The sequence below is a fragment of the Miniopterus schreibersii genome, assembly GCF_964146895.1.
Source record: "Miniopterus schreibersii genome assembly, chromosome: 11".
Lineage (NCBI taxonomy): Eukaryota > Metazoa > Chordata > Mammalia > Chiroptera > Miniopteridae > Miniopterus > Miniopterus schreibersii.
The window spans coordinates 71,471,763-71,494,099 of record NC_138111.1 but is presented as its reverse complement, the minus strand read 5'-3'; the positions used below and the strand labels follow the sequence as shown (position 1 = coordinate 71,494,099).

The window sequence follows — 22,337 nt, the reverse complement described above, 5'->3', positions numbered from 1 at the left end:
GAATGTCTGCACCCCAGCACCTCTCTGCACACAACACGTGGCCATGTCCACCTCACCAGCATGACCAGGTACAGCTACTTACACCCACAGGCCTCGGTCACTGGGTCCTCTGTCACCCTGGACCCCCCAACCCCTCCCACTTGGGGAGACCCTAAACCGAGATTGCGCTCACCTGCTGGCTGCATTTATTTACTCAGACAAGCTCTGCCCACTACCCTCCAGGAACAACTCTCAGGTGCCCATTGACATTGGGGTGGGTTTCCCTTCAAGTTTCTCAATGAGGTTATTCAGGAACAGCGAGTCCCTCCTGATTGTCCTAGGCCCACCACCCACCCTGTCCTGTGAGTGGCTCCACACAAGGAGGTGGGCTTCGAGGGAATGTGGGGGCAATGGGGTGCCCAGTAGCCAGGTGTGCACAGAAGGATCTCGAGTCTGGGGACTGGTCATGGTTCAGCTCACGTGGTGTAGATGACAGGCGGATGCAGCCAGGAGGGATGGCATGACTGTAGACGTCCACCAGGTGTCCCTGGGCACTGTCCATGACATTCCTTCTGCCTTCCAGAGCCCCCACAGATGGGGTTTACTTGACAGTCACCTTGGTTCCCCCTCTGAGCCACGCTACTGGGCCTGAGGGTGGAGGCTGGCCTCTTCCCTGAGATGTGCTAGGTGACCCTGGACAGGTGGTCACCCTCTCTGGGCTTCAGTTTCCTCCTCTTGAAGCAGAAGGACCCTCCAGGGCCAAGTGGCCTGTGGCCTGTGCGTCTCTCAGTAGTCAGGGTACATTTCACCTCTGCGGCCACCTCCCAGGTGAGCACAGGCCCTGCCTGCTGTGGCGCTACAGAGCCAGGGATATGGCCAAGACTCAACTCATGGGTCCTCCAAGGCCTGGGGTTTCAGGGCCCCTGGGCTGGCCTGGGCCAGCTCCCCATGGATGACCACGCTCAGGGTTTTCAGTCACCACTGCTGCAGCTCGGTGGATGGGGTGCTCGGGTATGGGGGGCTGCTGGGCCTGCTGCAGCTGTCACATGTGCTCAGCACCCAGCCTCTCGGCCAGGTTCTGCACACTCACCTGGCAGGCAGAGAGCGGGGTGGCGCGGGGCCCACTGTCCTGCAGCACAGGAGAGAAGAGTCAGCACCTGGCCTCTGGAGTCCTGGCATCACCAAATATCATCGCCCACAAGTGGGCAGCAGAGGAGTGACTCTGGGCAGCCAGGAAACTGAGGCCCCAAGGTCATGTGAGCCACCTCCAAAGGGTTTGGTCCCAGGCGGCATGGCCTGGGCTCCTCAGGGCAAATGGGCCTGAGGCTCTGAACTGCAGAAGCTGGCAGACTCCTAGCAAGCACGTTTCAGAAGGTCCGATGTGGGGATGGCAGCCCATACCTTATTCCAGGCCATGCCACCATCTGATACCCAAAGAGGGCCACAGAGCAGGCTGGGCAGGGGTCCACAGAGACTGGCTTCTGGAGACACAGAGGTTGGGTCAAGTGCAGTCTTCCTGCAGATGCCACTCTCATGGAGGACACCAAGGCTGCCTCCAGGGACTGAGGGGGGAGGGGAAGACGAACTGGACAAGGGCCAGCTGACCCTTTCTAGGGTCACTGCAAGGCCACTTGGATTGGGCTGCACCCCCTAGGGAATGAAGTCACCAGTGGGGTCAGGATAGATATAAAACAGGAAAAAATGAAACAGCAAGAGCCAGAGTGGGGCTCACTGGGGAAGGGTGGGAGTGGTTCAGCTGTACACACACACACACACACTCACACACTGTGGACCTTGAGAAAGAAGACACTACTAAGAAGGGCTCCTGGTGGCCAACTGGGCTCAAATTTAAAGCAGCAACAATAACAGCAACAAAAAAAACAGAGCCTAGCAGCCATTTCCGCACAGGGAGAGGTGTGCACTGAACCGCCAGCCTGAGTGTTCCTGCGCCTGAGCAGCCCTTATAAAGCAGCTCCTGGAGTTCAGTGTCAGCCAGCAGGTCTGAGGCTGTCCCCATCCAATCAGAGCTGCGAAACTCTGTCCAACCAGAGCGAGTCTATTCTGACCAGCCAGGACGGTGCCTTTTGGACCAACCAAACTGCAAGGATTTGCAGTCCTCATTTGCATGAGGACAGGCCAATCAGGGACCAGGGCCTGGGAGTTTTGTCCATGTAAGCCAGCTTCCCTAGGTTCCAGGTGCACTTCCCTTTCCACCGAAGGCTGGAAGTGCTGAGCTAAACTGCAGGCCAGGGTGGACTGGCACAGAGAAGAGGCCCGCTGTCTAGCCAGAGAGGGGCCTGGCCCCAGGGCCACGGGGCCTCAGAGCCGCCCCTCAGTAGGAATAGCCCTGCTGTTTTCATCCGCATACTGTACTTATAGCTGTGCTGTGTCACAATTGACCTGTTTGCACTGAATGAAGTTTCCTTCTTCAGTGTACCCTAAATTGGGGGTTCCTGTTGGTACTGAATTGGTGACAACCATTGGTTGACCACACACATACTCATATACACACTCACACACATGCTCATACACATGCACACCCATACACCCCACACATTCACACATACATGCCTGCACATGCACAGGCACATATATACATACACATTCACACAATACATACTCACACTGACACACACATATATACATATGTACATACACACATTTACAAACACGTACGTCAGGGGTGGGGAACATCTGGCCCACCGGTATACGGCCCACAAAATCATTTAGTCTGGCCCTGCCAAGTCCTCACCAAAGAAAAGCAGTTCCAGCCATCACATTAGGGGTGAGTTAATTAAATGTTTGCCCAAATATAGCAGGCTAGTTTTTAAATTGATAATTTTGCATGGACTGCAAATGATGCTATAAATATCCAAATGGCCCTGGGCAGAAAAAAGTTTCCCCGCCCCTGACGTACATGCTCGCACACACACATACCCACTTACATATACACATGCACATTCACACATACATACACATACATACACATACATACACATTTATATGTGCACACTCACGCACCCACATATACCTTCATATACATGCATATACACACACTGACACACATGCACATACATACATACACAGGCTATACCCACTCTCACACTCATAGACACACTCATACACATTATCACACATACACACGCACTACACATTTGCACTCACACACACATGCACACATGCACACACACTCATGTACACACATACGCACTCACACTCATACACACCTACACACGCACATCCACTGCACACACACAACACACACCCTTCCTCTCTCTGGTGTGTTTAGGGCAATTGTGGACACAAGTCTGTGCCATTTGGAAGCACCTCAAACACACTCGGCAGAGCTGGTCGCCGCTCAGACCCGGGTCTTCCAGACATGCGGTGTTGAAAGTGCAGGGCCTGAGAGGGGCTCCTCTGTGGACATCATTCCTATTTGGTTCTGACATGCTTACCCATTTGACCTCTACGATAGACACGCAGGGGGGCCTCGGCCACAGCTGTGGCCCACTTCGCCCTCCCCCTGCAACATCCGGGGAGGGCGGCCAATATTACAAACAGCTTCCCAAGAGGCCCCAGCATGAACCTGGCTTTAGACCCACAGGCTGTGTTATGCACAGAGAACAGAAAATTGCAGTTTTTTGGAAAGCCACATCTTCTCTTTTCCATCTTTCCTGCCACTCCATAAAATAAGAACTGTGCCTTCAAAGGACAGTCGCCAAGTCGGCAGACATCCTCGGGAGGGCAGGAGGTGAAGAGGGGCTGGCGCTGCCCGGCCCCGCCCTCAGTGGCGGGCGCAGGCAGCACCTGCCCTCACGGCCCCGATCGCGATCGTCACGCGTGAAGATGACGCTTGTTCCCATCTGCCATGAGCTGAATGTGTGCCCTGAAATCCACGTGTTGCAGCCCTGACCCTCCGTGTGACTATATTTGGAAATGGGCCCTTTAGGGAGGTAATTAAGTCAAAATGAGATCACCGGGTGGGTCCTAATCCAGTGTGACTAGGTTCTTACAAGGAGGTTAAGATACACAGAGACAGCTGTGTAAGGACCAGGGCGAAGACGTCCGCCCACCAGCCACGGAGAGGCCTCAGGAAAAACCAGCCCTGCCCATGCCTTGATCTTGGACTTGCAGCCTCCAGGACTGTGAGACAATAAATTTCTGCTGGTAGTATTTGTCACATAACCTGAGCTGACTAGTATACCATCTAACTCCTGGGTGGCAGCGGTTCCCAGGCCCTTAGCTGTGACTAGGTGCTGAGAAGCCCAACACACAGAGGTGTGGTGTTCGGCATTCCACTGCGGGCAGCTCCAGCGACTTGGGGACCCCGTGGAGCTGATCACTCCTGGTCCTGAGGAAGCTGGCAGCTCTAGGAGCAGACTGCCAAGGCTGCTGGGTGGGAGCTCACGTCTCAGAGGCTCCCAGGGTACCCACCTCCGCGCACTGCTTGGGCTCCACAGGCGCCTCAGGGCTGGGGCTTGCAGGGACCACCGGCTGTGACAGGAAGCACTCTCGGCAGACCCGGCTCTGCCTGCTGCTCTCTGCCTTGAACTCGGAGCACTTCCCACAAATGACCTGCCAGACAGAGGGCACCTGTGACCTGCCTCCCAGGGACAAAAGACAGTCCTAGAAGAGGCAGGAAGGGGAAACAGAACACAGAGGGCGAAGGGGAAGGGTAGAGACCCCATGGCTGGAGGGCCCAGGGTCCAGGGTCCAGGTCTGTATCACAGAAAGAGGACTGGGAGGAGGCACCAAGGATGCGATTGCCCAGGGCCTGCCTCTACCTGCTCGGACTCACCGCCCCACACAACTTGCAGCGGTGCCTCCTCTTGGTGATAGAGTTGAAGGTCTCACCGCAGCTCCTGCAGCCCTGTTTCTCCTTGTCACGCCTGGTCTTAGAGGACCCTCTCCTGGGCTCGAGCTACAGGAATCAAATGGTGCAGTCAGCTTCTCAGCACACTTGATACGTGGGCAATACACACGCAGAGCAAAGAAGCGATGTGGGAAGGGAATGGAGCAGGGCCCCGTCAGCCATGGCCTGCCTAGGCCTCTCCCCAGAGGCCACACGGCTGTCACACAGAGTGAGATTCTAGGTGGGTCCAGATCTCTGTGCCTGGGATGACTGGCCCTACACGTAAGCCAGAGACTTAACCTACTGTGTCTGAAAACATAGCCCCTGGGCTCCCTGCTGAGAGACAGCGGCTGGTCTGCAGGAGGCCCCTAGTCAAGGACTGGGCATCTGCACCAAGCATCTGGCCACGCGGCCCTCGCTCCACACTCTGTCCTTCACTGGGCCCTGGAGCTTGGGACGCACTCCCCACGGGGCACACGTGTGAGAGTGCCCTCCTGGGGGCAAGGAGCGAACACCCAGCCTCCAGAACACCCAGCCTCCAGAACGGAGAGAGAATGAACGTCTGTCTGTGGCATTTTGTTACAGAAACTCAAGCTGACTAATACTGATACCTTGGTGCAAATTCTGACCTCTATTTCCCAGCTGTGTGGCCTCCACTCACTGTGCCCCTGAGCCCCCGTGGGCCCCACCACTGTGCCCCCTGCACCAGCCTGCCTTGAGGAGCCCAGGGGCAGGGCCGGCTGCTCTGAGGGTGAGGGAGAGGCCTGCTCTGCCCAAGGTCCCAGATTCTCCTCTGCGGACCTTGGGTGTAAGACAGCCCTGGGCCCCTTTCAGTTTACCCCACAGAGGGCCTGCCAAGGGGACAGTGGGTGTCACACACACTATAAGCAAAACTTATGCTTCCCACAGACATTGTCCTCTCCAAAGCCACCTCTGGCCTTGGCCGCCAGCGACACTGAAGCCCTCACCCCACTCAGGGCTCCTTCCTTGGAGACCATCTCTCAGGACTGCTGGGGGCCAGACATGAGGAGAGAGGGGAGGGGCTTGGGGCCCAGGGAAGGGGAGAAGAGGAGAGACAAGACCATCGGGGGTCTGCCGTGGCCAGGCAGCCCCTGCCCTCCACTGAGCTTCAGAGTGACTCCACTGTCCCTGTTTTCCAGGTAAGAGCACAGAGGGCCTGGGAGATGGGAGTGGTTGGCAGCAGGGTAGCTGGACCCGCTGTCTTGCCTGTGAGCCCAGACATGCACCTCGGTCCAAAGGCAGAACCACAGCTCCCGGGTCCCTGTGGGCAGCACTGCATGGACGCTGAGAACACAGAGAGGCCATGGGGGCCAGCAGGGTGTCCCCAAGGGATGGGTGGGGTATAGGGCCAACCCACCCGGGATGGAGGAGAAGCAGTGGTGGGGCTGGGGTGTGCAGCGAGAAGTGTGGTCTCTGATGGCCAGCAGGGACCCCATCCTGGCCAGAAGGACAGAGGGCAGTTCCTGGAGCAGAGTGGCTTGGGGGTGGGGTTTGGAGGAGTGTTCCATTGATGTCCTTTGCCAGGCACTCAGACGGCGTCCCCACCAGGTGCCAGCTTCCTTGGTGCTGAGCACTGTGGTCACCGCTGCAGATCTTCGAGGCAGTTCCTGGAGGCAGTTCCTGACACCAGCGTCAGGCAGGATTGGCAGATGACTGGGTAACCATGGCGCCAAGGGGCAGGGAGCCCACCAGGGTCTCAGGACCACCTTCCTGGTCAGCCGTACTTTAGTTTTGGACAAGGCTGTCAGGTTGATCAAAGGGAGCTGCTCATGTTTTCTGTTTGGATGTCAAGAGAGGGAAAGGCCTGGGCCATCGTCCAGGGACATGCAGGGCGAGCTTCCAGCACAGCCTAGTGAGTCCAGAAGGTGCCCGGACGATGCATGTGGGTCAGCAGGGGGTCTCTGCTGAGGGCTGGGGGCTGTTTCACTCAGTGTTTTCTCTTCTGCAAATTCAGTTGCAGAGCAGGGAAGTGGGAAGAACGTTCAGTAAGAATCAGGTCCCAAAGGGCAGCCTTAACAACCAGCGCTGAGGGTGGAGTCAGCTAACCTCGAGTCCTCCAGGCGTGGGCGGACACGGCCCCACTCATGCCTGGCCCTCTGTCCCTGCGGGCAGCTCCTTCCAGGAACCCTGGTGGGTGGGTGAGGGGTGGAGGGCTCGCCCACGTTGTGCCAGCCCAGGTTGTTTGGCGTGTTATGGTAGGAGTTCACTCAGCACCAGGGAGTCTCTGTGTCACCATAGTGGGTCTGGGCCCGGGGAGGGGGGCAGGGGGTGTTGCATTGTGATGTTTCTATGCTCCTGCAAAGAGTGACGGGACTAGCAGTGTGAGAAGGCTCTGGGCCATGCAAGGCCACCTTGCAGGACTTCCTGGGTAGGGTTTAGCTTCTCTTAGGAGAGAGGGGCTTGTGGGAACTGTGCATTTGAGAACCCCAGGATCAGGCCAGCACCCCATGAATGGGCTTACTTTTCCTCTCCAAATATGTTAAGAAAAAGCTTATGTTTGGCATGCTGTAGCAAAGATCACTCTTTTTTAGGTGTCAGAATTAAAACCGACTTTTGAGTGCCTTCTACAAACATCTACTGAGTCTTGCCCTGCAAGGCCAGAGCTCAACATGTGCTGACTGGCCTTGGGCACACCAAACCCTCTGCTCATAGGAGACACTGTGAGAAAATGTGGCCAGGCCACATGCACCTAGGCCCAAGCAGGTTGTCTGTTGCTGTTTGTTTGTTTGTTTGTTTGTTTGTATTGGGGCCCAGCCCCAACTTGGGGTTGGTAAAGGGCCAGGGACAGAGACCTGAACTTGAATTGTGACCTTGAGCCCTTGGAAGACTGAGCACTGGGGCAGGAGAAGGCAGGGAGGCCTGCACATCCACTTGGACAAGCGTGGCTGTCACCACCCAGCAGCTCTACTGATCAAAGCCTGGCTTGGGTGGACCCCCAACCTTCTCACTCATCCAAGGAGTTGGGCAACCCATTGGAGGGACACCAGTGTGACCAACAGGCACCTGAATGGCTTCTCTCTCGTGTCCCTATCCAAGAAAAGGTGCTGTAGAGGGGGAGGACTGGCCGAGGCCCCACTCTACAGGTTAAAATATTTAAATCATGGCCTTCAGGTCTCTTCCAACTAGAACATTCTCTGAGGGGACCCCACATGCCCTGCCCACCAGCCCCACCTCCTGCTCCTTTTCCCCAGCCTTGGAGTCGGGTCCTCCCCAGCCTGGCCTCCCTGACCATGCAGCCCACAGACTCCACCTCCCTGTGTCTAGGACTCAGGCCCATCTACAGCTGCCTGTGGACTTGCCCTGGGAAGAGTACACCCAACAAGAACAGGGTCACATGGCCCTCAAGAACCGAGTGGTGGAAGGCCCTATGTGGCGTCCAGCTTAGCACCCCAGCCAAGCTGTCTGGGGTGGAGGGCAGAGCTTTGGGCATGGGTTGTCAAGGAGGTTGTTGGAGATGCTGGCCCTGGCAAAAGACAAAGGAGCAGCTAGGGGAGTGGCACACAGGAGGTGTGGAGGCCCCATCTGCTGTTTGCTGGGGCAGTTACATGCTTGATGCTTGAGTGCGAGCTGCTTTTCATGACGTTCCTCACTGCTCCAGAAAGGAGCGTGGCTGTGCCCTCCTGCCCGCTCTGCCCAGGCTAAGAGAAGGTGAACAGGCTCCAGACAGGGGTCTTGGGCACAACCGCCTCCCTGGGCCCATCTTCTTGGGCCTGCACTTAGAGCCTCCCTCCACCCTCCTGGGCCCAACAGACTGGTCAGATGCCACCTCCAAGAAGTCTTTCCTGATAGCACCTCTGCAGGCCCTCCTGATGGGCCCGTGCCTGTCTGAATCCCCAGTCCACAGGCTGACCTTTCCTCTCTGGATGATTGAGCCTTTTAAGGCTGGAAGCTGCTTTGATTCACATTTATTCAGCACATTTCACATGAGGTGAAGAGCTCAGGTTTCTAGAACTCAGTTGGGACCTCCACCCACCTGAGGATATAGACATTCAGGTCCCAGTAGGACTCCCACCCAATCCTCCACCAACAGGCCCAAGGATCATCACTGTGGGGACCTGGATCACACAGGTCACTGTGGTCTGACCTCACCCTCCAGATCACCCTAGTCTGACCCAACTCTCCGCTTCCTGCTTCTGCTGGGTGGTCACTCACCCCTGCAGCGTCCCCTCTACCGTCGGCTGCCACTGTAGGCTCTGCAGAGCTGGCACTCACCATCTGAAAGGGACAGAGACAGCTGGCATGAGTGGAGGTTCCCTCCACACACCAGAGTCCAGTGCAATGTTGGGATCACCTCACACTTCCACCTGACATCTCAGCACCCACAGTGAGGCAGCCTTGGTTCTGGCTCCTCCCTCCGGTGTCCTTGTGGAGAGCTCTGTGCCTGCCCATTTTCTTTCAAAATAGTTTAGAAAGTAAAAAACAGCAAGTAGATTTGATGCAAATATTAAGTCGATACCGAGGTAGCCTGTAGGCTGAAAGCCCAGCAGGCCTGGCATCTGTTTGGGTCTCAGGCTGCTGGGCCAGGCTGGGCTGGGCACCCATTAGCTTCAGGGACACCCCGGATGGGAAGCATGGAGTAAGGTAGCCTCACTCTGAAGCCCAGACAAAGGAAGTGGCCAAGGCCCTAGGTAGCTCCCAAGGGACAAGGGATGGTTGCAGCCCTGACTCCCCCCACCCCCAGGCCCCAGGGGGCTCTGCATGGGGTCAAGTGGGCTGCCCTGCTGCTAAGATCACAGTGCCTCATGCTGCAGCTTCGCCCAAGCCTGTCCTTCCTTCCTGAGCCTGAATGCCACCTGGCCTCCAGGCACAGTGGTCCCCATGCAGGTACCCCGTGGAGAGTGGGCAGTGAGTATGCATCACCTGTCTGCCAGCCCCTCGTCCTGGGCATGAGGATAACTCGGGATGGGGGGCAGCTCCCTCCCTGACACCAGTCCTTGCGTAGCAGGCTGGGCAGCTGTGAGGGGCACTGGCTCCCTGCAGCCACATGCCCATCCAGGTGAGACTCCCTGCCACGATCCCGGGGCTCTGGCACTCACGGCTGGGTCTGGAGTAGGGGAGCGGTCCTCATCCTGGCTGAAGGAGGTGCTGAAGGCCTTGAAGGTCTGGCTGTTCTGCCTGTGCTTCTCAATGACAGCCTCGATGACCTGAATCAGACAGAGAGCGAAGGCCTCAGCGCGGGCTTACGGGAAGGAGCAGGGTCCTCCAAACAGGGTCCTATCACTATCACGTTTCCCCCGACCTTGTGCACTAGGTAGAGTCCCACTCTGAGATGAGGGAATGAGGCCCGGGAACATGGCCCACAGCCTTCCCGGTTTTCACCCCCCCATCTCATGGTCTGGCACCACACCGCGGTGGCAGGGATTCCCCTCATGGCACCAGGCCGTGGCCGATGCTCTCCGGGAATGTTCTATGTGAGCTTGAGGCCACATCTCCCTTTCCTGCCTCAGCACTTCCACTTGATCCCCGAATTTCTTTTTTCTCTTCTCGCCCAGATATTTGTCCACATATTTTGGAAGCCACGGTCTCTAACAGTTAGCGTTTGGCCTGACCTTGACCACTCTGGGCTCCCCGTGGCTCCGTCACAGCCCTCCTGACCTTTGCTCGTCTGTGCCACACATCCCCACCTGGCCGTCCCGAGCGGGGTTTGCTCTGGCTTCCCAGGACTCTGCCCGCCTCCCCGCCCAGGCTCCCTGGAAGCGCAGGCTCCATCCTGTAAACCAGGCTGCTCGCCCGGCTCAACCTGCCTGCGGGAGAGAGGGCAGCGTGGAGCCACTAGATAGCAGAGACTCACCCCCAGGGTGAGGGCACCCCCAGGGTGAGGGCACCTCCTTGCCTGCCCACCTCCGGGCCCTTTATGTTTCTTTATTTACTGGGGAGTCAAACAAGCAAAGGGATTGAAAGGCTCATGCTGTCTAAAGGAGCTTATAAGCTTGGCCACTCCGTCATTTCAAGGCGGACAGACAGGCAATGCCCGGGGCTGCTAATCCTTCGTTCCAGCAGGAAATGGCCACACTGCTCAGGAACTAGGTGCCTTGGTTACTTTAAAGCTTCAGGAGCTTCACCTGCACCCACTCTTCCTTCTCCTCTTCTGTCCTATGAAAGCAGAAACAGCATTTTGTTAACTCAGCCTTGGGCACTCACTGTAAACCACACTCCTCTCAGCCCCACAGCACATGCCTGAGCTGCTCCCTGTCTCGAAGGGCCGTCCAAGGCCTAGGAGAGTGGCCCCGAAGGGCTCCAGAGCACTGTGGCCAGATGGGGTCAGGTGCAGGCGGGTGGGGTCAGGTGTGCCCAGATGGAGTCATGTGTGACCAGCTGGGGTCAGGTGGGGTCAGGTGTGGCTTGGTGTGGGCAGGTGTGGTATGCAGAGCCCTCTTCAGTGGGTGTAAGTCAACGCCTCCCTGGGCGACGGTGAGTTATTGCAAAGGTCCTTGATGGAAGCGGGAGGAGGGATCTCCCACATGCTGCCACCCATCAGACGGCAGTGTGACGATCGCTACCGAAACTTAGAGCAGGCATGCCACCCTCTGGGCAGCACTCCTGCATCAGGGACCCATCTGAGAGACACTGCGCGCAGCCCTGCTGGCTTTGCTGCGGCAAGACCCTGGCGAACCCAGGTCGCCAGTGAGAGGCGGCCAGAGACCACACTGAAGAACTGCCCTACTTTAGGACGTGGTGCTCGGATTAAGATGATTTCTGGCAAATTCAGTAAAAAAAAGCAATACAGTAAACAGCCACCTGTGATTTTAAAAATGATACAGATGTACGAGCACAGAAATTCTGAAGGATATTTACGGCTGGTTAGGAAGGTCAGCTGCCAGGGAAACAGGCAGGCAGAGGCTTAACGTTCACGGACTCCCCTTATCTGTTATGTTTTAAACTATAAATAAGTGAATACAATGAATAAATAAAAACACACAGCAAGGTCATCGGTTTAGAAAAAGAAGCCAGCCCTGGCCGGTTTGGCTCAGGTTGTTAGAGCATCAGCCCGCTGACCGAAAGGCGAAGGGTCTCAGGTTCGATTCCGGCCAAGGACATGCACCCCCATTGCAGGCTCCATCCCTGGTCTCGGCTGGGCCTTGTGTGGGAGGCAACACTCGATGTGTCTCCCTCACATTGATGTTTCTCTCTCTCTCTCTCCCTTCCACTCTCTCTGAAAAGCAATGGGGGGAAAATCATATCCTCAGGGAGGCTTAAAAAAAGACGCCGTCTACTAAAATTCCTGGTCAAAGACATTCCATTTACACGCAGCAGAGCAGACAGCCGAGCCTACCGGGTTTGCAGCTCCAGAGACCTTTTCCTTCCTGTTATGATGAACGTGGGGGCTGCATGTGGCTTGCTGGTTTCCTGCACCTAAAACGGCACATGACCAAGGACAAAACAAAACAGCCAATCACTTAGCAGGCCCTGAGCTGTGGGTCACGCGCTCAGACAGAGTCTCTTCTGAGGAGGGCAGAGGTGTTCCAGCATCTGCAGGGAGAGTGTCTGGCTCAAGGTCACGACTGAGGGACAGCTGCTTCATGAGCAAGTCTGTGGAGGGGGGTGAGGCATCCTGTCAAGGAGCAGCCAAGACCTCCCACCTGCCAGGATTCCTGGGCAGTTGGCAGCAGCCCCTGGGCAAGCTGAGCATGTCCCCACCAAAGAACCCACAGGCGCACCTGACAGAGGGTCGGGACTCTTGGGAGAAGAGCCAGGACATGTCCACTGCTCTGCAGGAATACCTGAGCTCTGTGGCTGTGTGTGGCCCTTAGGCTGGTGGCCTTCAGAACCAGGGCCTCCACGTTAGGGACCTAGGGCCCCGGCCTGCTCAGTCTTCAGTGGGCCTCACAGCAGGACTCTCCCAACAGCCCAGGGCTGAGAACCTCGACTATAACACATCCAGTTCATTACATGGACTGATTTTCTCTTACTTTTTTTTTTTTTTTTCAGAGGAACTCTAGAAAAATAGTTTTTTCTAACTATGGGGCAAAGTATTTTTTCTCTAGTTAGTAGGTACTTTAATGGTATTCCTCAAACCTGGATTCAGAGAATTTCAAAGTAAGAAGGAATTTTTTTGTATCACTAAGGCAGACTTAACTTTTCAGAACTGATTAAATGCTTTGCCTCCGCCATCACTTTTGAACACCCATTAATTCACAGCCTTTCCTCACAGGAGAAGGGACTGATTCCAGCTCCTACAGTCCCCACACCAGGAGACACTGACAGGCTCAGGGAACTGTGACAGCAAGGACAGCAGGCTGTCTGGACCTCAGGCACAGACTTCTGTGGGACCTCATTTAGGCTCAGAGGTGGTGTGGGAGCAGAGAGGGCATGGACAGGGATCGGGCATTCACCCCAGCTTCACCTTTAGGTCTGTACATGGGGCCCTGAGTGCTGACCTCAAAGGGGACAGGGGTCAGTCAAGGTCATGGTGCAATCCTTCATCCAGTGAGTGTGGGGCCAGAGCCTGTGTCCCCAGGCCTGCTCTGTGCCCTCCCAGTCGAGTTGGAGAAAGAGAGGGGCTCACCCACCTGGAGGTCTGAGATGTCCATCTTCTCCCGGACACTGAACTTCTGGCCCATGAGCCGCAGTTTGGGCACACAGTAAAGGATCATGCTGTTGAACTTCGAGAGGGTGGCAGGGTAAGGGGCAGGCAGGCCCAAGGTGACCCCATAGAAAAGGCATCCCAGGGAGGTGTGGAGTGGCTCTGGGGCTGGGCAGGAGCGGAGTTGAGCAAGGCTGGGTGTGGCCTGGTGGGGGTTGGGAGGTGGGGCTCACCAGGAAGAGGTGGCGGTCCTGGGCCACCCCACTCTTGGCCGACAGCTTCTGGATGGGGCCCTCCTTGATGAGCTCGTTGGCGGGGTTGACGATGTCCTCCTCCCCGCCCAGCTGCTCGTGCACCTCCAACAGCCTGTGCATCTTCTCCTGCAGGAGACACAGGGCTCAGGCAGCTGGGCAGCCCGAGGTGAGCGGGGCCCCCTTGCGAGCATGGCCCACAGCCAAGATGGGCCAGGAGCCTACCCGCAGGGTAGGAGGGAAAGCAGGGGCGTTGAGCATTGAAGATGAATGTTCATGGTACACAGACCAATAAACAACAACAGCTAACGTTGTTGCTATGTGCCAGGCAGTGCTCCACCCTCAAGTAGGTGCAAGTATTATTTCCAGTTTACAGACAAGGAAACAGGCGCGGAGAAGTCAAGTGACTAGCTGGAGAACTGGGACTGGCCTCTTAGCCTCTGTCCTGCATGCCAGCTGCTTGTATGGGAGCTTTCAGGGAGAAATGTGGGGAAGCTGCAGCTTTCACCCTGAATGGCTCCCCCGCTCTGGCAGCCTCGCCTTGTTTCCTGCTCCATCAGGCCCTTGGTGAGACCAGACCACTGTCAATCTGCAGCTTCTCTCCCTCTGGCCTCATGACTGGTTGGGTGGTAACATGACCAACCAGCGCCCCAGAGGTGTAATGGGAGAGAGTTAGCAACTGTGGCCCCAGCTCTGAGTCAAGAGACCATGGGCCTTGACCTGTCACTGCTGCCACTGGGGGCCTGAGCCAGGAGCGAAGGAGTGAACGCAGTGGGGGCCAGCTGTGCCTGCAGGAACCCTGACCCACTGGCATAGAGTATGGACCTACCATGTTGCAGCAGCCACTGCCCTGGCACCTGTCCAAGCTCAGCCTGAAGACTTCTGAAGCAGGCTGGTTTGGCTGGGGCCCTTGTGTTTTTGGTAAGAAACAGAAAGTACATGTGGATGTGGGGTGCAGGAGGGGAACTGGCATCGAGAGCAAGGAGGACCAGGATGGCAGGGCTGAAGGGCCTTGAATGTATTAGGGGGCTGAGCATGCACCTGGTGTTTACTTGAGGGGCTGGGTGTGCACCTGGTGTTTACTTGAGGGGCTGGGTGTGCACCTGGTGTTTACTTGAGGGGCTGGGTGTGCACCTGGTGTTTATTGGGGGCCTGGGCATGTACCTGGTATGTACTAGGTAGGGTGGGTGTGCACCTGGTATATACTTGGGGGCTGGGAGTTCAGCTGGTATGTACTGAAGAGGGCATTCTTTGTGCAACTGGTGTTTACTGGGTGAGCTGAGTGTGCATCTGATGTTTATTGGGGGTGCTGGGTGTCACCTGGTGTGTATTGGGTGGTTTGGGTATGTACCTGGTGTGTATTGGGTGGGTTGGATGTGTACCTGGTGTGTACTGGGTAGGCTGGGTGTGTACCTGGTGTATATTGGGTGGGTTGGATGTGCACCTGGTGTGTACTGGGTAGGCTGGGTGTGTACCTGGTGTGTATTGGGTGGGTTGGATGTGTACCTGGTGTGTACTGGGTAGGCTGGGTGTGTACCTGGTGTGTATTGGGTGGGTTGGATGTGCACCTGGTGTGTACTGGGGCCCTGGGTGTGCACCAGGTGTATACTGGGGGGCTGGGTGTGCACCTGGTGTGTAAGAGAGCTGGTTTGTACTTGGGAGGCAGTTCCAGGCCAGGAGGGTTCTGAACAAAGAATGACAACATAGATGTCCCTTAGAAATCTCTGAGGAGGAAAAGGGGGACTGGTGGCTTGGGGGAGCTTGGCGAGGTCTGTTGAGGCTAAGATTGAGGGTAGGTGGGGATGGGTGAAAGCATGAAGAGGCTCCAGAGCACACACTGGTAGTTCCCTAGGGCCAACCCCTGAGTTCTCACTGGGGCCTTCCACCACAGCCTCCCACCTGTCACACGTAGTGGGCAGAGGCCTCACTGGACTTGGGGAGATAAAGGCCATGCAGCAGGCATGCTAGAGGTGGGACAGGAGTCCACTCAAATGGGAGGCCTCCGGCCTTGTCCATGCCCCTCAGAAATGTAGGCCCATGGAAGCTCCTTCGGATGTCCACAGGCTCCGTGTGAGCTCATGACCATGCAATTCTGCAAAGTGGCTTTCCCTCCTTCATTGGATTTAGTCTTGGGTGAGAAAGGGGGGGAATTAGATTTTAAAAGACTGGGAGTAGCCCAGCCGATGTGGCTCAGTTGTTGAGCACTGACTTATGAACCAGGTTCGATTCCCGGTCACGGCACAGGCCCGGCTTCGGCTCGGTCCCCAGTCGGGGGCCTGCAGGAGGCAGCCCATCACTGATTCTCATCATTGATGTTTTTGTCTTTCTCTCCTGCTCCCTTTCTCTCTTTGGAATCAATAAAGACATGTTTAAAAAAAGACCCAGAGTAAAATATGGCCTGTTTATGGTTGTCATGGGTGCCCTACAGTGGACCTGACCCTGGGTGACAGATGGGCGACCAGGACACTGGAAGTAGACCACACGTAACAAGAGCAGGCCCAAAACAATCTGCCCATCCCTCCATTCTTGCTTTTGAGAAATGTGGGATTTCAAAAATATATATTTCACTTCCTTTTTTTCCTTTCAAAAAACAACAGTGCCCTACAGAATAATAATGAATGTAAACTGTAATTGAAAAAACAAACAAAACAACAGCAACAGTGCATGTGTGAAAGTAAATGGGTGTCAGGATTAGGACAGACGCCAGAGCTGGGTGGGGGATGTAGTGGCCTGGACAGCAGGGCAGTGTGCAGGCCAAACAGGGAACAGAGTCACCTGAGTCACAGGGTGTCAGTGTAGGCCCAACGGGGTCTCCCTCACCCACAAATCCCATTATACGGTGGTGTTGGATCAACAAGGAGATGAGTCTCCACCTTTGGCTGTATTTGCAGGTAAGTTTAGACGAGGTCACATTCCTGAAGGCAGGTCCCCATAATGGGACTGGAGCCTGAGAAGAGGCCCCAGAAAGCTTTGCTGCTCTCTCTGCCACTTACCTTGATCTGGGACTGTCAGCCTCCAGAATGCAAGAATGCATGCGCGTTGTTTAAGCTGCCCTGTCTGTGGTATTTTGCTGTAGCCACCAAACTGACGGAGACGGAGCTTGAATGAACGAGTGAGTGAGTGGGAAACCAATGGGAACCCTGAGAGCTAACACTTCTCCGGCCCTGTTCTACTTTACAGAGTGATTTAGTCGCCACAACAGCCCCATGAGACAGGTCTGTCACAGACTGTGTCTTACAGATGGGGAAACTGAGGCACAGAGTGCTAAATAACATACCAACAACCACTGAGCTAGTATGGGGCATGCCTGTCTAGTTCTCAGCAGAATCCCTGTCTGCCCTGGGGGACATGTGGGAGCATATGCATGTCAATGAAACCCACCTGGGACAGGTGTGTGCGTGTGCACACTAATGGAGCTCACCTAGCAACAGGTGTGTGTGTGTGTGTACTGATGGAGCTCACCTAGCAACAGGTGTGTGTGTGTGTGTACTGATGGAGCTCACCTAGGGACAGGTGTGTGCGTGTGCATACCAATGGCACCTGGCTCACCCCACACTCTCCCTGCATCGCACTGCGGGTCCCTCAGACATCCTCCGGGAGTCGTCTCTCACTTACCATTTTCCGAATAGCGGCATTAGAATGGTTGGCAGCAGTGGAGATGAGCTCCAAGGACTCTGCAAGAAGAAGATTTGGGGTCATACCTTGTTTGCTGGGGCCTGGGGGACTAGGACCTCATTCCATGGGTAGCCAGCCCCTGCCCTGTGTTGCAGGCTGGCCATTGTTCTTGGGCCAGGAGTGACCCCTGCCACCCAGTGTCTACCCCAGTGGGAGCAGGGGCATCTTCCTCTGTCTCAAAGACCATCGGTTGCTTCCCAAGATATGTTTAGGGGACACTTGGAGCTCTCTCCCTCTCTGCCTGTGTGTCTCTGTCCCGTCTCGGTCTCTCTGTGTCTCTCTGTCGCTGCCTCTCTCTTCCTGTCTCTCTGTCTCGTCACTCTATGTCTCTATCTCCAGGCCTCTGTCTCTTGTCCCTCTGTCTCCCTCTCCACGTGGGTTTTCGGCAGGTGTCCGCTTCCCCTTCCCAGGAACCCGCCAGCCCCGAGTGGCTCTGCTCACTCTCTGCGTCCCTCCGGTCGGCCGCGTCTGCCGGGAGCCGCTTCAGATAGTCCCTGAGCAGCAGCTCGTAGCGGGGCACCCTCTGCACCGGCTCCAGCATGTGGTGCTGCAGCGTCAGGCTCCCGCACACCTCCTGCTTCTGTGGAGACAGACGGCACCGTGGACACGGGGGACCGGGCCCGCCCTCACCTCAGGCCCTGGGCCGGGCTGCCCCAGCACCACACCTGCTGCCTGCGACCGTGCGTGACGGGGGACCGAGGCGTGGGGAGGCTGAGCGATGGAGCAAGGCCCTGGCCCCGGGCCGGCTCTTTTACACATGTCCTTGGGGGAGGAAATAAATGCTGGGCAAAGGCCACCTCCTTCCTCATGAACGACTTCCCTAGTGCCTAAGGGCCTCTTTCCCGCATGGGAGGTTGGGAGCTTCCCCAGCCCCCCACAGGGAAGCCCTAGGGGATCCTGCTTAGATGCTGCTCTAAGTGCCCTCTGCTCCCCTCCTCTAAGTGACAGTGAGTGTGGGCTGAGGCCTTCCTGGTGCCAGGCCAGGGCTCCCACCCTCTTTCTTAAACACAGTTCTCCCTCTGGACCTTCAGCGTCTCGTCCAGACCTCATGTGCTGAACGTGGTCATCTGCCACCTCTGTGCCCACCCCCGGGCCCTGCCCTGCACCCTGGCTTCCTCCCCTGACCGGTGCCCCAGCACCTGTGTCATGGCTGATTGGCTGCCTGCCTCTTATAGAATCCATCCCACCCTGTGTCTGCCTGGGGAGTTGCTGCAGTCATCCAGGTGTCACACGGGCCACCTGCCTCCCCCACCCACCTGCCACCCTTGCCCAGCTCAGGGCCCAGAACAAAATGGCTTTGAGCTGAAGTGAGCTCAGAAAGCCTGGCACTCGGCGGGGCCGGAGGAGCCTGCTCAGCAGCCACCATGGAAGTCCTCTCAGGTGAGAAGTACCCAGGAGAGTGAGGACCAGGGCACCGACAGCTCCTCAAAGCGTGTCCTTACAAGAAGCTTATTAACAGGGGAAAAGCGACGTCACCGTGGAGAGGCCTGGCAGGCACTCCCCGAACCACACGACATCCCCAGAAGCAGGACCATCGGAAACGACGTACCCCAGGCAGGACAGGTGAGGACGCAGCCTCACTCCACAATCTGCGCTGCGTTGTGGAGAGACCGTGGACAAACCCAAATCGAGAATGTATGCAAAAGTGGCTGGTCCATCTCCCTCCACAGTGACAGGAACACGGAAGACAAAGAGGAGACACACATGGCAGCGAATGCGAGGAGTGGTCCTGGGTGGGCGGGTGGGCCAGAAAAGAAAACTCGCTGGACAGCTGGTGATACCTGAACGAGGGCTGAATTCGGAAGCACTGTTGCACCCTGTGAGACTCCCTGTCTGGGTCCTGTGCTGTGGCTGTCAGGAGAACACTGTCCACACTCAGGGACATGGGCCCACATCTGCTACTTAGTCTCAGAAGCTTCAAAAACAACAATCTATGTGTGTGTTTGGAAAGAGTGATAAAGTAAACAAGACAAAATGTTAACAGTTCCCCATTTTTGCAACCTTCTTGTAAATGTTTGAAATTATTTCAAAATAAAAGCTCCAAAAATTTAGAATACGCCTTGGATTGAACCAAGGAAACCTCTAAAGACTACACAACTTTGTTTGTCCACACTGGGTGTTCTCAGCATGGTGGAGGCTGTCCTGTGCCCGTGGGACATTCAGCAACATCCTCAGCTTGCACCCACTATGGTGCTATGGTGCAGGGGGACCAGGGGACAGGGTGGCCTGCTGACAACCATGGGCTGTGCCGAACCCGGGCATGGAGCCCTTCCCACAGCATACCCATCCCAGAGCCCCAGGCCTGTCCAGGGTGTGGGATGCATTGTCCGGCGGCTGGCTGAGACCCAGACCATGTCTGCCCGGGACAGCACATCGGTCATCTCCATCCCCAGGTGTGTGGTAACCAAGAGCCTGCAGACCCAAGGATCTGGTCTGCCAGGTGTGGCAGAGAAGACAGGCTGCCCATGAGAGTCAGGAGGGAGCCCAGTGACACCTCCTCAGGCTGGGCGCTGTGTGAGTCAGGTTCACAGCCACCGCACCAGCGAGGGGCAGGCCCTCAGACTGCGCCCTCCTGCATTCCGCGTCTAGAGGGTTGTCACTGGCTGGCCATGGGGAAGGAAGGACACCAAGTGAACCCTGACTCTGTCTTCTCTTCTTCCTCAAAATAACCCAACCAGATACCAATTGCCCAATGCAAGCTACAGACTGAACTTCCTCCATTGTAGCTTTATTATTACTAAGAAGAGATGTGGGGAGAGAAAAGGAAATAAACACGGGCATCTGCACTGGGAAGGTGGTAGGGCCGCAGGGAGTTGAGGTCTGTGAGGCCCTGGGGTGGGCCCACAGTTCCCCCGACAGTCACGATGTCGCGCCAAGGGCGGCGGCCAGCCTGACGGTGACCTCTAACAAAGCCCAGGGCACACGCTTCCCGGGGAAGGAGGGCGTGCTGTAGCCTGTCCCAGGCACGGGGCTCTGGTCTGTGTCTGTCAGCCTCGGCACTCACACCAGCCTAACCTGCACCTTTGGGATGCCCTGCCTGCGCCAACCCCAGTCAGCCCTGCCACTGGGTGACCACACCCTGCAGACCTGGGCAGTGCGAGCCCCTGGTCAGTGCCCCTCGGGGCTGGCACAGCTTGGGGAGGCTGAGAAAACTTTCATGGGGAGAGCTGGGAGCGCCCAGACATAAGCAAGGGGGTGAGGGTTCAGGGAGTGTGGGCAGGAGAGAGAAGGAAGGATTTGGTGTCAGAGCTGTCCTCTGGAGAGGGCCAGGGGTGCCAAGGGGCACGGGAGGGCCTAGGACTTCACACTAGGAAGTCATGCTGACCTGATGACAGAGGACCTGGGAAAATGCAGAAAGTCATGGAAGGGCCAACCCAGACCCAAATCTGGTCTCCAAATCCTTGGTCATTAACCCTCTAGGATATACTGAGGAATGTGTGTGTGTGTGCGTGTATGTGTGTACTCGTGATGTTAGGACAAGCAGCTAACAATTCACAAAAATAAAACTAGATTCTTACCTCATACCATAATCCATGGGGAAATTATTCTGGGATAGCATTTTTAATTTTTAAAATGAAGCCATACATTAAAAGAAAACATAATTTCTATTACCTTGGGAAGTGAGAAATGCATTTATAAGCATTACTTGAAAGATTTTTTAAAGCATTACTTTATTTAAAAATTGGCGAATGTTGCCCTAGCTGGTTTGGCTCAGTGGTCAGAGCGTCGACTGGCGGACTAAAGGGTCCGGGTTCAATTCTGGCCAAGGGCATGTACCTCAGTTTCAGGCTTGACCCCCAGCCCTGGTCCGTGGGCCAGCAGGAGGCAACCAATTGAAGTGTCTCTCTCCCCCCGCACCCCCTCCACTTTCTCTGAAAAGCAATAGAAAAAATATCCAAGGGTGATGATTTAAAAAAAAATTAGTGAACTGGCTAAGTAAAAACCAAAAATTTTGTATAGAAAACATCATAAAGTTAAAAAATTAAAAAATCAATGAGGAAAAATTATTTGTAACACATGACAGATAACAGTTAACGTTCTTAACATATAAAAACCACATGAGTCAATGAAGAAAAGGGCAACACAGCAGGAGACCACAGCGGCCAGGTGTGGACAGACTGTCCACAGAAAGAGGAAAGCCAACCACCAGGGTAGCATCTTCCTACCCCGAGGCCTGCTCGAGCTGCCGAGGAGCGCTGGGGGAGGAACTGGCCTTTGGGCCCGGGTTCTATCGACAACAGCTTGTGGCAACACAATCGTGCAGCCTCTGGGAGCCGCGGTCTCCCCGCCGGTGAAACAGGAGTGAAGATTTGTCTCTGGGAGTCACTTTAAGAATCAAAGCGTCAACAGCGCGTCTGGACACATCCACAGTGGTACCATTTTCCCCGTGTGACAAGACCAGCCTAGAGCTGTGCCCCCGAGGCCATGCAGGGCCCTACCTGGATGCCGTGGACCACGTCTCTGAACAGGGACGAGCGCTGGGTCCAGGCGTTCACCAGCTCCACCGCCCGGTCGAAGTTTTTGACGTACTCTCCATACATCTTGAGGAACGGGGCCAGCTTCTGCAGGATGTCCCCAAGCCGGGGGTTCCTGTTCCTTTGTGGAGGAGTGAGATCATCAGAGAAACAACCCAGGTGAGGGGTCCGGGTGAGGGCGACTCCCAGCTCTGCGGCGGCGGGCACACTGGTCACCCTCTGGGAGCCTGTTCCCTGCCCCGCCTCATGCGGAGTAGAAGGTAAGGGATCGCTGGTGGCAAACAGGCAGCTCATGGAAAGTGCTTCCCAGGGCACGGACCATTGCGCAAACCCAGGCGCTGGTGACGGGGCCGCTCTAGTGACGCCCCAGTCATCAGAGAAGCGAGGAAACTCCATCTTACTCCTTCAAATGAGCAAAGGTCAGGAGCAGTGGGATGAATGACAGCTGGCACTGTGCACTCCTGACAGGGATTCGGTTAGGGGGTTAGAAATAGGTCTAAAAACCATAAAACTATATTAATAGTCTTTGACCTTAGAACTGTGGGGGGATTTATCCTAAA

The 22,337-nt window shown here is 56.0% G+C and overlaps 1 protein-coding gene across 3 annotated transcripts in view; it reads right to left on the bottom strand.

Annotated features, from left to right (window-relative positions):
• Positions 1-164: 164 nt before the first annotated feature.
• FGD3 (FYVE, RhoGEF and PH domain containing 3) overlaps positions 165-22,337 on the bottom strand; it is a 38,970-nt gene continuing 16,797 nt past the window's right edge. For all 3 annotated transcript variants that reach the window (XM_081151165.1, XM_081151167.1, XM_081151166.1), the window contains 12 exons: positions 21,742-21,898; positions 17,744-17,882; positions 17,243-17,301; positions 13,610-13,756; positions 13,363-13,455; positions 12,126-12,205; positions 10,915-10,945; positions 9,889-9,996; positions 9,005-9,067; positions 4,778-4,900; positions 4,414-4,554; positions 165-1,108 (listed from right to left, as the gene is read on the bottom strand). In XM_081151165.1, coding sequence (XP_081007291.1) covers positions 1,022-1,108; positions 4,414-4,554; positions 4,778-4,900; positions 9,005-9,067; positions 9,889-9,996; positions 10,915-10,945; positions 12,126-12,205; positions 13,363-13,455; positions 13,610-13,756; positions 17,243-17,301; positions 17,744-17,882; positions 21,742-21,898 — 1,228 coding nt within the window. In that variant the 3' untranslated portion in view covers positions 165-1,021. The remainder of the gene's footprint in view (positions 1,109-4,413; positions 4,555-4,777; positions 4,901-9,004; positions 9,068-9,888; positions 9,997-10,914; positions 10,946-12,125; positions 12,206-13,362; positions 13,456-13,609; positions 13,757-17,242; positions 17,302-17,743; positions 17,883-21,741; positions 21,899-22,337) is intronic.